We start from the raw sequence: 15,580 nt of genomic DNA on the forward strand, positions 1-15,580 counted from the left end.
ACACACACACACACACACACACACACACACACACACACACACACTCCATTACTGTGTAGTTTTATAAGTTGCATATCAGCTTGTTCATTCTTGTCTGGGCTGAATCCTAACCAGAAATCTGCCAGGCCTACACTCAAACTTTGCATTTCTTCCATTGACCTCAAGGTATGATTCAGGTTGTCACCAGCTACAAGTGCATATGTATGGTTAGAATTGGGCCCTAGGGCTTGTCTTGTCAGTCCACTCACGCTGTGCAGGGCCTGCTTCTCTCGGTCCAGTTTGACGGCGGTGGTGATGACTCCTGTAATAGCGTCAATGTGGAAGTTCTCCCAATCTCTGTTCCTAGCGCCTGTCTGGAGGAAGGCATAGCGCACCTCTCCATTCACCCCCTCATCCCCATCTGTCGCAAACACCTCGTACACCAGCAGGCCTGGGGCCTGCTCCTACAAGGGGGGGCAGACATCATTGAGATTTGAGATATCCTGTTTGTATGCACTATAGCTACACCTGCAGAGATTTTTACAGTAGCCCTGTGTAGTTGAGCAACAGCTTCATACATGCAAAAAAATATATGATCTGTTATTACATTTTTACTATACTGTTAGGGACTTCTAACACCATACTGTAGTACCACCAACATGCACAAGCAAACATATACACACACCTCCATGATGTGCATGATGGTGCCGTTGGTGGGCCTGACGAACATGGGCCTGTTGTCGTTGACATCTATGATGATGATGTGTAAGGTGGCGGTGCCCCAGAGGGGGGGTTTGCCCTGGTCTGTAGCCACCACCGTCAGATTAAAGCACTCAAAGGACTGCAGCAGACGGAGAGAACGCACCAGGCCTGTGTCAGCGTCCAGAGAGAAGGCATCTGATACACCATAGAGAGGGGGAGAGAGAGAGAAAGAGAGAGAGAGCGAGATACAGGCTTTTGTTTTAGCCAAGCCCTATCACACCTGATTTAACCTGTTGGGGATAGGGGGCAGTATTTGCACGGCCGGATAAAAAACGTACCCGATTTAATCTGGTTACTACTCCTGCCCAGTAACTAGAATATGCTTATAATTATTGGCTTTGGATAGAAAACACCCTAAAGTTTCTAAAACTGTTTGAATGGTGTCTGTGAGTATAACAGAACTCATTTGGCAGGCAAAAACCTGAGAAGATTCCTTACAGGAAGTGGCCTGTCTGACCATTTCTTGCCCTCCTTGATCATCTCTAACAAAAACAGGGGATCTCTGGCATGACGTGACACTTCCTATGGCTCCCATGGGCTCTCAGAAGGCGGGAAAAAGCTGAACGATGTAATTCCATCCCCAGGCTGAAACACATTAGCGCGTTTGGCAAGTGCTCTATCAGAGGGCCATCAGACTGAGGCTCGTGCATGAGGGGATAGCATGCTTTTACTTGAACTCTCTTTGTATTAAAAAATGATTTCCCGGTCGGAATATTATCGCTTTTTTACGAGAAAAATGGCATAAAAATTTATTTTAAACAGCGGTTGACATGCTTCGAAGTACGGTAATGGAATATTTAGACATTTTTTGTCACGAAACGCGTCGTGCTCGTCACCCTTATTTACCCTTTCGGATAGTGTCTTGAACGCACGAACAAAACGCCGCTATTTGGATATAACAATGGATTATTTGGGACCAAACCAACATTTGTTATTGAAGTAGAAGTCCTGGGAGTGCATTCTGATGAAGAACAGGAAAGGTAATAACATTTTTCTTATAGTAAATCTGACTTTGGTGAGTGCTAACCTCTATGGGCAAGGCGGGACAAATTCGTCCCACCTACGTAACAGCCACCTGAATTCAGTGGCGCGATTTTTGAATCGTTTGAAATACTATTACTTCAATTTCTCAAACATATGACTACTTTACAGCTATTTAAAGACAAGACTCTCCTTAATCTAACCACACTGTCCGATTTCAAAAAGGCTTTACAACGAAAGCAAAACATTAGATTATGTCAGGAGAGTGCCCAGCCAGAAATAATCAGACACCCATTTTTCAAGCTAGCATATAATGTCACAAAAACCCAAACCAAAGCTAAATGCAGCACTAACCTTTTATGATCTTCATCAGATGACACACCTAGGACATTATGTTATACAATACATGCATGTCTGTTCAATCAAGTTCATATTTATATCAAAAAACAGCTTTTTACATTAGCATGTGACGTTCAGAAAAAGCATACCCCCCGCAAACTTCCGGGGAATTTACTAACAGTTTGCTAAATTACTCACGATAAACGTTCACAAAAAGCATAACAATTATTTTAAGAATTATAGATACATTACTCCTCTATGCACTCGATATGTCCGATTTTAAAATAGCTTTTCGGATGAAGCACATTTTGCAATATTCTAAGTACATAGCCCAGCCATCACGGCTAGCTATTTAGACACCCGGCAAGATTAGCCTTCACCAAAATCCTATTTCCTATAATAAAAATGTTCTTACCTTTCCTGTTCTTCGTCAGAATGCACTCCCAGGACTTCTACTTCAATAACAAATGTAGGTTTGGTCCCAAATAATCCATCGTTATATCCAAATATCCTCTGTTTTGTTCGTGCGTTCTAGACACTATACGAATGGGAAATAACGGTCGTGCGCATGGCGCATGGCGTGACAAAAAATGTCTAAATATTCCATTACCGTACTTCGAAGCATGTCAACCGCTGTTTAAAACCAATTTTTATGCCATTTATCTCGTAGAAAAGTGATAATATTCCGACCGGGAATCTGCAATAAGCTAAACAGCCCGAATGAAATTTCTCCACGGGGCGAATCGTGCACGCGCCTCATTCAATGGTCCTCTGATCGGCCACTTGGATAAGGTGATAATCTGTTTCAGCCAGAGCCTGCCTCGTCATCGTTCAGGTTTTTCCCGGGTTCTGAGAGCCTATTGGAGCCCTGGGAATTGTCACGTTACAGCTAAGATCCTTAATCTTCAATAAACAGATGCAAGACGCACGACTCCTTGTCAGACAGGCCACTTCCTGCATGAAATCTTGTCAGGTTTTTGCCTGCCATAGGAGTTCTGTTATACTCACAGACACCATTCAAACAGTTTTAGAAACATTAGGGTGTTTTCCATCCAAACCTGAACAATAATATGCATATTCTAGCTTCTGAGTTGGTGTAGGAGGCAGTTAAAAATGGGCACATTATTTTTCCAAAATTCTCAATACTGCCCCCTAGCCCAAACAAGTAGAAGTCCTGGGAGTGCATTCTGACGAAGAACAGCAAAGGTAATAACATTTTTCTTATAGTAAATCTGACTTTGGTGAGTGCTAAACTTGCTGGGTGTCTAAATAGCTAGCCCTGTGATGCCGGGCCATGTACTCAGAATATTGCAAAATGTGCTTTCACCGAAAAGCTATTTTAAAATCGGACATATCGAGTGCATAGAGGAGTTCTGTATCTATAATTCTTTAAAAAATGGTTATGTTTTTTGTGAACGTTTATCGTGAGTAATTTAGTAAATTCACCGGAAGTGTTCGGTGGGAATGCTAGTCACATGCTAGTCACCTGCTAATGTAAAAAGCTGGTTTTTGATATAAATATGAACTTGATTGAACAGACATGCATGTATTGTATAACATAATGTCCTAAGATTGTCATCTGATGAAGATCATCAAAGGTTAGTGCTGCATTTAGCTGTGGTTTGGGTTTATGTGACATTATATGCTAGCTTGAAAAATGGGTGTCTGATTATTTCTGGCTGGGTACTGTGCTGACATAATCTAATGTTTTGCTTTCGTTGTAAAGCCTTTTTGAAATCGGACAGTGTGGTTAGATTAACCTGTTGGGTCTAGGGGGCAGCATTTGCACGTCTGGATAAAAAAAATGTACCCGATTTAATCTGGTTACTAATCCTACCCAGTAACTACAATATGCATATACTTATTATATATGGATAGAAAACACTCTAAAGTTTCCAAAACTGTTTGAATGGTGTCTGTGAGTATAACAGAACTCATTTGGCAGGCAAAACCCTGAGACATTTTCTGACAGGAAGTGGATACCTGATGTGTTGTATTGACTTTAAACCTATCCCATTGAAAAACACAGGGGTTTAGGAATATTTTGGCACTTCCTATTGCTTCCACTAGATGTCACCAGCCTTTACAAATTGTTTTGAGTCTTCTGGAGGGAGATCTGACCGAACAAGAGCCATGGAACGGTGATGTCCCATTAGACACCTGGCGCGCTAGTTCATGTTGGGTACCCTCGTTCCAATACGTTATAAAAGAGTATGCATTCGTCCACCTTGAATATTATTCATGTTCTGGTTAAAAAAGGCCCTAATGATTTATGCTATACAACGTTTGACATGTTTGAACGAACGGAAATATATTTTTTCCCCTCGTTCATGACGAGAAGTCCGGCTGGCTTACATCATGTGCTAACGAGACGGAGATTTTTGGACATAAATGATGAGCTTTTTTGAACAAAACTACATTCGTTATGGACCTGTGATACCTGGAAGTGACATCTGATGAAGAGAATCAAAGGTAATGGATTATTTACATAGTATTTTCGATTTTAGATCTCCCCAACATGACGTCTAGTCTGTATCGCAACGCGTATTTTTCTGGGCGCAGTGCTCAGATTATTGCAAAGTGTGATTTCCCAGTAAGGTTATTTTTAAATCTGGCAAGTTGATTGCGTTCAAGAGATGTAAATCTATAATTCTTTAAATGACAATATAATATTTTACCAATGTTTTCTAATTTTAATTATTTAATTTCTGACGCTGACTTGACTGCCGGTTATTGGAGGGAAACGATTTCCTCAACATCAATGCCATAGTAAAACGCTGTTTTTGGATATAAATATGAACTTGATAGAACTAAAAATGCATGCATTGTCTAACATAATGTCCTAGGAGTGTCATCTGATGGAGATTGTAAAAGGTTAGTGCATCATTTTAGCTGGTTTTATGGTTTTGGTGACCCTGTCTTTGACTTGACAAAACATTACACACAACTCTTGTAAATGTACTGTCCTAACATACTCTAAATTTATGCTTTCGCCGTAAAACCTTTTTGAAATCGTAAAACGTGGTTAGATTAAGGAGATGTTTATCTTTCAAATGGTGTAACATAGTTGTATTTTTGAAAAATTTGAATTTTGACATTTATTTGGATTCAAATTTGTCGCTCTTGAAATGCACCTGCTGTTGATGGAGTGCACCACGGGTGGCACGCTAGCGTCCCACCTAGCCCCAAGAGGTTAACGAGAGTCTTGTCTTTAAAATGCTGTAAAATAGTCATATGTTTGAGAAATTGAAGTAATAGCATTTCTAAGGTATTTGAATAACGCGCCACGGGATTCAACTGGCTGTTGAGTAGCCCAGAGAGGTTAACTAATCAATTGCTAATGTAGACCATAATAAGTTAAATCAGTTGTGTTAAAACTGGGCTGGAACAAAAGCCTCTTACAGTACCTAATGATGATGTGTGTGTGTGTTTGTGTGGCTCCTACCTGCCCCTGGGCCCTGCAGGCTGTAGTACAGCAGACCGTTCTCCCCCTCATCCAGGTCATTGGCAGTCAGCGTGATCACAGATGTCCCACTGGGTTCGTTCTCAAACACACTGGTCTCAAAGACCCGATCTGAGAACCGTGGACGGAAGTCATTCACATCCAGAACGGTCACCAAGACCTGAGAGAGACAGACCAGGGACAGGAAAATATGATGTGGCCCGGTGTGGCTCAGTTGGTAAGAGTGTGGTGCTAGCAATACCAAGGTTATGGTTTCAATCCTCATAGGGATAATAATACACATATTACCAATGCAGAGATATACACAAAGTAGCCAGTTCATTAGGTACACCCATCTAGCACTGGGTCGGACCCCCCTTTGCCTCCAAAACACTCTGAATTCTTCGGGGCATGGATTATACAAGGTGTGCCGTTCAGACATTTCTCAATTGGTATCAAAGGACTTAACATGTGCCAGGAAAACATTCCCCACACCATTCCACCACTGCCACCATCCTGTACCGTTGACACCAGGCAGGATGGGGCCATGGTCTCATGTTGCTTACGCCAAAACCTGAATCTGCTATCAGCATGACGCAACAGGAACCAGGATTCGTCAGACCAGGCAATGCTTTTCCACTCCTCAATTCCAGTGTTGTTGATCATGTGCCCACTGGATCCACTTTCTGTTTTTAGCTGATAGGAGTGGCACCCAGTGTGGTCATCTGCTGCAATATCCCATCCGTGACAAGGACCGACAAGTTGTGTATTACCAGATATCGTTCTGCACACCATTGTTGTACTGCGACATTATTTGCCTGTTTGTGGCCCGCCTGTTAGCTTACACGATTATTGCCATTCTCCATCAACCTCTCTCATCAATGAGTTGTTTTCACCCACAGGATGTTTTTTGTTTGTTGCACCATTCTCGGTAAACCCTAGACACTGTCTTGTGGGAAAAGCACAGGAGGCTGGACGTTTTTGAGGTACTGGAACCGGTGTGCCTGGCACCGACAATCATACTCCGCTCAAAGTCGCTTAGGTTACTCGTTTTGACCATTCTAATGTTCAATCGAACACTAACTGAATGCCCCGATGCCTGTCTGCCTGCTTTATATAGTAAGCCACGGCCACGTGACTCATTGTCTGTAGGAGTGAACCCTTTTTGTGAACGGGGTGCTGTCCCTAATAAACTGGCCGCAGAGTATTTTGAACATCCATTTTCATTCACATTTTAGTCTTATCCAGAGTGATTACAGTCAGTGTATTCAACTATGTTTACTTAAGTTCTACTACAGTATGAATCCCACCTGAACAGATTTCTCCAGTCGGTTGTTGGGGCTGCCCCCAGGGTTGTCCCTAGCTATGGCCGTCAGGGTGTAGTGGTCTTTAGTCTCTCTGTCCAGTGGAGACAGAATGTAGATGTCACCCTGACAAGAGAGGGAGGAGGAAAAGTAGGAGGAGGAGAAAGAGGAGAAAGAGGAAGATGATTATAAAGTGTAGTTATTAGGCAGTTTCAGGGAGAGAGTTTAGGCTTCAGACAACACATCTAATCCACAGCAGGAACTTCCATATTATTTTCACTGAATCTCTGTTCGGGTATTGGTTAGACTACAATTAGGGTGTGGAAATGTTAGGATTATTTTGCTCTTAGTACTGTAGCCTACTCCCGACTGGTCACATTGTACAGCTCCATATTTTCACTGAGGGTTTCGTTTTTTTAATTTTCTTGGAATAGTAACACCATAATATTAATACAATTAATTAAGCTACATTTCTTAAAATCAATCCCATATACTTTCTTCTTCCAAAAAAGGTTTTAAATTCTCTAGTACAGCCAATATTAGACTTTCAAATGCTTCTCAAAGATGCCCTCTGGTGGTCAAACTAGCACTAACTAGCATTAATGGCAACAATGGCTGACACTTAAATAACATGCCATAGAATGCTGTGGCAGCCCGCAAGGTGTGCTGCAGTATGACACAACTTGTACAGGAAGAACCACTGTAGGATCAGCCTCCCCTCCCCCAGTCATAACCTTAAAGGGTAGGAAGCAGTTTTGAGTTTTTACTCACCAAAGGAACAACACAGTGTGGTCAAAGACTTAGTAACTTAGTTGTAGTCACGATCTGGTTACCTATAACTACAAACATAGTTATATTTTGTTTTTTTTACATATTTGTTAAGCTATTTCTAGATATCTTCTAAACTACCCACAATGCAATATTTCTCTACATTATATGGATAATTTACTCTGCGTTAGCTAGCTCAGGTTAGTTAGCCACTAGCCATGCAGATCGAGTGTTGGCAATGGTGAGCTACAATCCACCAATCACGAGGAGGTGTGATGTAAACAATCAATCATATTCTTCACACAAGGGGTCCGCATGAGCTCTGTGAAGTAGGCTAGAGTTTTTCAACCTTGGCTTAGTACTAGCGAGCTACAGTAGCTGACTGACTGCGCTGTTGTGATCATCTCCATTTGCCTGGAGCCTTCCTCCAATTGCCGTCTTATTGTTGACTCTTCCCCTCTTCTCCTTTGCCCAATGCCGCCTCGGGATTATTGCCTCCGGAATGTATCTACTTTGGATTTAACCTACTATATCCCTATTGGATTATCTGACTCTCAAACAGTATAAAGTATAGAGCCGAAAGAAGAAAAAAATGTTTCACTGTCCCAATAAGTATGGAGAGCACTGTAACTAACTTTAGCTGGCTGGTTTTCTGGCTAAGATAACTGCATATACCGGTAACATTATTTGATGGTTAGATGGTGTTATATATTTAATGTAATAATAATAATCATAATAATTTAAAACATTTCTATAGCGCTTTTCAAAGAATCTCAAAGCATTTCAAAATCAAAAAACAAACAAGCAATGTATCATGACAGGCCAACCAATAGAGGCCAAGTATTTGAAAGCTGCATTCTCCGAAGATGTAAAGGGACAGTGAATGGCTTGAGCTGAGAGAGCTGGTCAGACGATGGTAGATGATGGTGATGGAGTCTGCTGATGATCTTGTATATGGCAAGTCTAAGGACCAGCCTGACTTATAGCCACTGGACTTCTCCAATTCCACTCTGTGTAGCACCCACTTGGGTGATGCCTAAGCAGCTCTTGGCGCCAGAAAGCTCACCACTAGGGCCAGTATGATACCAGTATCGCAAAAATGAAAACAGGAGGCAGACCAAACTATTTGGTCCTTTAAAAACCTGCTGTATGTAAAATATTATGTGCTATAGGTTAGTAAATAAATAAATGTGACTCTAGATGACAACATAATGATTTTTAATTTCAACATTAGGGCTGTTTTCCTAAAAATGTTAAATCAACTTCATGTTTTGTTTTCTTGCCACAATACTAACGAGTATCGCAATACTGGTATCGTCCCAGCCCTTGTGCAAACGATTTGGTTTAATTTGAAGTTATACATTTGAAGTCATTTCTGTTGGAGTTTACATTATAGGGAATAGGCTGGCTTGCCGGGTCCTCCATATGTCACACCCGCAAAAACATTTTCCGGCATGACTTCGGCATTCTTCGGAATTCTGATCGGTTATATGTAATAACTCTAAAAATAGAAAAGTGAGGTGTAACTTTGCATTGGGACTTTTGATGTGTATACTAATGCAAAACCATATGTTACATGTGGTTACATTTATACTACCTACCACTAGTGGAAATACAATACTGCACAAGATCAGTGTCTAAGGGCAACTACACCAGACTCCAATGAAATGCGGAAGACTGACAGGAGTCAGAGCAGCAGAGATAGAACATTTAGGCAGAAAAACGAACTCTTTGACAAAAGTTAATCCCCCTTACAAGAATGTAATGTCTGTTTTATATCAGAAATAATGTACATAATTGTGACACTGAAGTGATCAATGCATACTTATAAAACCTCAAGATTAAGAACGTTTCATTTTGCACTAGCTTGTACCCAAGGAGCTCTGAGGTAAAGGGATAGTTCACTTATATGATGTAAAATGCAGCATCATCATCACAATTTTTGCTCTGTGCTGAGAGTGCTCCATCTTAAAAAACCTGACCATTTTGGGGGATTGTATTAACAGTGGACTAATGAACAACACACCAAAAGAGTAAAGTGATCCTTAAAAAGCTATCATTCCAACCGCAACCTTGGACTCGAGTCTCCTCCTTTACCTTTACAAAGTCACCTTGTATCTGAAAATGTCTTTCTTCTTAGGCTAGTAAGATATATCATTCCAGGTCCCATATTCCACATTTAAGTGCAATTTCGATGATCAGGCAACATACACTGGGTGTACAAAACAGCAGGAAGGCCTGCTCTTTCCATGACAAAGACTGACCAGGTGAATCCAGGTGACAGCTATGATCCCTTATTGTTGTCACCTGTTAAGACCACTTCAATCAGTGTGGATGAAGTGGAGGAGACAGGATAAAGAAGGATTTGTAAGCCTCAAGACAATTGAGACATGGGATTGCATATGTGTGCCATTCAGAGGGTGAATGGGCAAGACAAAATATTTAAGTGTCTTTGAACAGGGTATGGTAGTAGGTGCCAGGCGCACCAGTTTGAGTGTGTCAAGAACTGCAACGGTGCTGAGTTTCAACAGTTTCCCGTGTGTATCAAGAATGGTCCACCACCCAAAGGACATCCAGCCAACTTGACACAGCTGTGGGAAGCTTTGGAGTCAAAATGGGCCAGCATCCCTGTGGAATGCTTTCGACACCTTGTAGAGTCCATGCCCCAATGGATTGAAGCTGTTCTAAGGGAAAATGGGGGTGCAACTCAATATTAGGAAGGGGTTTGTTCCTAATGTTTTGTACATTCAATGTAGATGAGTCTGTTCTTTTTCTTTGAAAGAGTACAAAATAGAGTGAAAACAAAAGAGAGGAGCGAGTGTGTGTGTGTGTCTGTGTTTGTGTGTATGTATGTGTGTTTGTGCATAAGTGCTTGGATTGGGCAGGTGCACACCAGTAGCTAGTACTAGTACATTGAATTTTCTACTGCTCGAGGACCATCAACCTCTACAGAATATTGGCTAAAAGGTTCCAGCTCCTAAATATAAACAGTACCAGCACCCAAAAATGAGTGCCTGCACCAATTTGTGAAGTGCAGTGATACGTGAAGTAAAAAGAAGTCCACTTCAAGCACTGCAAAGTGTGCGTGTGTGTGTTTCTTCATGTGTTAAAACATGTTACAGAACTCACAGTGGAGGGAGTGATGCCAAACTTGCCCTCTCCGTCTACCAGGCCGTACTCGATGACAGAGAAGAGGCCCGAATCTGCGTCTGTGGCACTGACTGTCACTATGACCGTGCCCAAGTCAACATCCTCAAACACTGGCTTCTGCAAAGGGACAGCATGACACAACAACATCAGCATACACACAGATGAGCACAAACTCAGACCATCACAATATAAATGATATCAAGTGAGTACTACTAAAGGTGTCCGCATGCATCCCACCCAAAATAGTTTGTGCATATATAATGGAAAAAACAATTGACGTTTTTGTTCGTTTTGGTCTTCCGCAAGTGTTTTTTCGGCTGTTCGTGCACACACATTTTTTCTCGAGGCAAGCCGTAGTCGGTAGCCAACGTCTATGCCCCTTTGTTGGTGATTGGTCAACAGTAGGGATTATTCAATGAAGTGTCATTCAACAAGAAACAAATCGTTTTCATGCAACATTTTGTATTTGACAAATACTGCACCAAACATCTTAGATGTAAAATTGCACGACTAAGATCTTCTTGAGAAAAACGTCGACATTTATGACATATTTCTTGAGATATCTTTTTTTTCAAGTGAATGTCTTTTAAGGTAGTATGTGAGAACACTCGTTCAGTTCGCCTAGCCGAGTTCGGCTAGGTGCCAGCTGAACCGAAGTATGCTGACGCCTTAAGGGTGATGCCCTTTGCAGTGTATGTTAGGAACTAGTATTTGTGGTACCTGGTAAGAGGGTTGTGTAAAGATGGGCTTGTTATCATTGATGTCTACTATACGCAGGTAGACAGGAAGCTCAGCCACTCTGGGTGGACTGCCGTGGTCCTGAGCTCTCACTGTGAAGTTCAGCCACTGCACCTGCTCAAAGTCCACTGTCCGGTTGGCTACGATCTTACCTGCACAACAACACAATGGTTACCAGCACACTTCTCATTATACATATACTAATTATAGGGGAGAACGGGTTGGTTGTCTCACAGGTTGGTTGTCACAGTGCTTATTACTCAAAATCCAGAAGGGGCTGTGTAATAATTTAATTTCAAGATAAAAATGTATCCTCTATAGGAGAGTTCATCCATGTGGTCAATTCAGGACAGGATCTAAAAATATTGAGGTGAGAGGAATATTTGCATTTTTCAAGAGTGAAAGAAAATATTCACATGCTTGTTATTTCTTTAATAAATAGCTATATGATGGGAGTATCCATAAACAATTACTTTATTGAAAAGAGGAAAGGAAGATCTTTATTTAAATGTGTATTTTTTTTCCATAGATCAAGTCATGTGGTAACTAACATCTTAATTAGCATTGGGGGGTGTTTAGGAATGGTTGTCACATTCGCCGTTTCCACCGGCACTTAAATTTAGGGCCAAATTCCAGCTGACTCTAATCTAATTCGCAAATTCGAGCCCGGTCAGGGTAAACTTGGGCCAGCGCAGCCCATTTTCACAACTGGTGCTAGAATTCTGCTGGTGACACCATTACTACACTACCGTTCAAAAGTTTGGGGTCACTTAGAAATGTCCTTGTTTTTGAAAGAAAAGCACTTTTTTTGTATCATTAATATAACATCAAATTGATCAGAAATACAGTGTAGACATTGTTAATGTTGTAAATGACTATTGTAGCAGGACACTGCATATTTGTTTATGGAATATCTACATAGGCGTACAGAGGCCCATTATCAGCAACCATCACTCCTGTGTTCCAATGGCGCGTTGTGTTAGCTAATCCAAGTTTATCATTTTAAAAGACTAATTGATAGTACTCGCAAAACACCAGTCTCTAAGTCAACAGTGAAGAGGCGACTCCGGGATGTCCCTAGAATTTCTAAGCAAACAGCTGGAGACAGGGCTTTCTCCTATAGAGCTCCATTTTTATGGAATGGTCTGCCTATCCATGTGAGAGATGCAGACTCGGTCTTGACCTTTAAGTCATTACTGAAGACTCATCTATTCAGTAGGTACTATGATTGAGTGTAGTCTGGCCCAGGGGTTAGAAGGTGAACGGCAAGGCACTGGAGCGACGAACCGCCTTTGATGTCTCTGTTTGGCCGGCTCTCCTCTCTCTCACAAAAATCTTCTCCACCACAGTGACTCAGCCCCCATAACAGGGTCAGAGGCAGAGAATTCCAGTGGAGAAGATTTTTGTGGGCTATGCTCAGCCTTATCTCAGGGTAGTAAGTTGGTGGTCTGTTGATATCCCTCTAGTAGTGTAGGGGCTGCGCTTTGGCAAAGTGGGTGGGGTTATATCCTGCCTGGTTGGCCCTGTCTGGGGGTATCGTCGGACAGGGCCACAGTGTCCCCCGACCCACCCCTGTTACAGTCTCCAGTATCTATGCTGCAATAGTCTATGTGCCGGGGGGGCTAGGGTCAGTCTGTTATATCTGGTGTAATTCTCCTGTCTTATCTGGTGTCCTGTGTGAATTTAAGTATGCTCCCTCTAATTCTCTCTCCCTCCTCTCCCGGAGGACCTGAGCCCTAGGATCTTGCCTTAGGACTACCTGGCCTGATGACTCCTGGCTGTCCCCAGTCCACCTGGTCATGCTGCTGCTCCAGTTTCAACTGTTCTGCCTGCGGCTAGGGAACCCTGACCTATTCACCGGATGTGGTACCTTGTCCTGGACCTGCTGTTTTTGACTCTCTCTCTACCACACCGGCTGTCTCAACCTCTGAATGCTCGGCTATCAAAAGCCAAATGACATTTACTCCTGACATACTGACCTGTTGCACCCTCTACAACCACTTATTATTATTTGACCCTGGTTGTCATCTATGAACGTTTGAACATCTTGAAGAACAATCTGGCCTTAAATGGCCATGTACTCTTATAATCTCCACCCGGCACAGCCAGAAAAGGACTGGCCACCCCTCAGAGCCTGGTTCCTCTCTAGGTTTCTTCCTAGGTTCCAGCCATTCTAGGGAGTTTTCCTAGCCTGCTCTTTGGGGTTTTAGGCTGACATCTGCTGATGTAAAAAGGGCTTTATAAATACATTTGAATGATTGAATGATATTCCATGAAAATATTCCATTCCAATTAATATTTTTTTTTATGAATTAAAAACAGCTATTGAAAACCTTTTGCTCCTGAATGTCATTTTAAGTACTGCTGGAATTTAAAATCTTTCATTATTCAAATCATATTCACTGCATTTGTACATAATGGATTGTATGGAAAAGGAACGACAAAGCAAGAACAAAGGAAATGAATGTGCAGGTGAGTTAAAAAGAGGGAATTTACATGAAATCTCCTCATAGTGCGGATGTTAATGTGCAACACCATTTTCCCCCATATTTCATTAAAATAATTAAAATAAAGACAACTAGACTTAGAATGACTTACTAAAAAATTTCTAAATAAAATGGATTAAATGTATTTTAACACACTTGTGTGAAACCATATCCCATAATCCCCCCCCCCCAGGATGCCAGTTACCCCGGTACTTTAAAAAAAACAGCCCTTTTTTACATTTACATTTAAGTCATTTAGCAGACGCTCTTATCCAGAGCGACTTACAAATTGGTGCATTCACCTTATGATATCCAGTGGAACAACCACTTTACAATAGTGCATCTAAATCTTTTAGGGGGGGGGGGGGGGTAGAAGGATTACTTTATCCTATCCCAGGTATTCCTTAAAGAGGTGGGGTTTCAGGTGTCTCTGGAAGGTGGTGATTGACTCCGCTGTCCTGGCGTCGTGAGGGAGCTTGTTCCACCATAGGGGTGCCAGAGCAGCGAACAGTTTTGACTGGGCTGAGCGGGAAATGTGCTTCCTCAGAGGTAGGGGGGCCAGCAGGCCAGAGGTGGATGAGCACAGTGCCCTCATTTGGGTGTAGGGACTGATCAGAGCCTGAAAGTACGGAGGTGCCGTTCCCCTCACGGCTCCGTAGGCAAGCACCATGGTCTTGTAGCGGATGTGAGCTTCAACTGGAAGCCAGTGGAGTGTGCGGAGGAGCGGGGTGACGTGAGAGAACTTGGGAAGGTTGAACACCAGACGGGCTGCGGCGTTCTGGATGAGTTGTAGGGGTTTAATGGCACAGGCAGGGAGTCCAGCCAACAGCGAGTTGCAGTAATCCAGACGGGAGATGACAAGTGCCTGGATTAGGACCTGCGCCGCGTCCTGTGTGAGGCAGGGTCGTACTCTGCGAATGTTGTAGAGCATGAACCTACAGGATCGGGTCACCGCCTTGATGTTAGTGGAGAACGACAGGGTGTTGTCCAGGGTCACGCCAAGGTTCTTAGCACTCTGGGAGGAGGACACAATGGAGTTGTCAACCGTGATGGCGAGATGATGGAACGGGCAATCCTTCCCCGGGAGGAAAAGCAGCTCCGTCTTGCCGAGGTTCAGCTTGAGGTGGTGATCCGTCATCCACACTGATATGTCTGCCAGACATGCAGAGATGCGATTCGCCACCTGGTTATCAGAAGGGGGAAAGGAGAAGATTAATTGAGTGTCGTCTGCATAGCAATGTTTGGAGAGACCATGTGAGGATATGACAGAGCCAAGTGACTTGGTGTATAGCGAGAATAGGAGAGGGCCTAGAACAGGGCCCTGGGGGACACCAGTGGTGAGAGCACGTGGTGCGGAGACAGATTCTCGCCACGCCACCTGGTGGGAGCGACCTGTCAGGTAGGACGCAATCCAAGCGTGGGCCGCGCCGGAGATGCCCAACTCGGAGAGGGTGGAGAGGAGGATCTGGTGGTTCACAGTATCAAAGGCAGCAGATAGGTCTAGAAGGATGAGAGCAGAGGAGAGAGAGTTAGCTTTAGCAGTGCGGAGAGCCTCCGTGACACAGAGAAGAGCAGTCTCAGTTGAATGACCAGTCTTGAAACCTGACTGATTTGGATCAAGAAGGTCATTC

At 42.8% G+C, this 15,580-nt stretch overlaps 1 protein-coding gene across 1 annotated transcript in view; it reads right to left on the reverse strand.

Annotated features, from left to right (window-relative positions):
- LOC106576894 (cadherin-23) overlaps positions 1 to 15,580 on the reverse strand; it is an 84,852-nt gene that overhangs the window by 12,749 nt on the left and 56,523 nt on the right. Inside the window, exons 10-15 of the mRNA XM_045700638.2 lie at positions 11,446 to 11,615; positions 10,705 to 10,842; positions 6,814 to 6,933; positions 5,507 to 5,684; positions 665 to 876; positions 249 to 443 (exon numbers count right to left, since the gene is read on the reverse strand). Coding sequence (XP_045556594.2) covers positions 249 to 443; positions 665 to 876; positions 5,507 to 5,684; positions 6,814 to 6,933; positions 10,705 to 10,842; positions 11,446 to 11,615 — 1,013 coding nt within the window. The remainder of the gene's footprint in view (positions 1 to 248; positions 444 to 664; positions 877 to 5,506; positions 5,685 to 6,813; positions 6,934 to 10,704; positions 10,843 to 11,445; positions 11,616 to 15,580) is intronic.

This window comes from Salmo salar, chromosome 18 (genome assembly GCF_965601325.2).
Source record: "Salmo salar chromosome 18, fSalSal1, whole genome shotgun sequence".
NCBI lineage: Eukaryota > Metazoa > Chordata > Actinopteri > Salmoniformes > Salmonidae > Salmo > Salmo salar.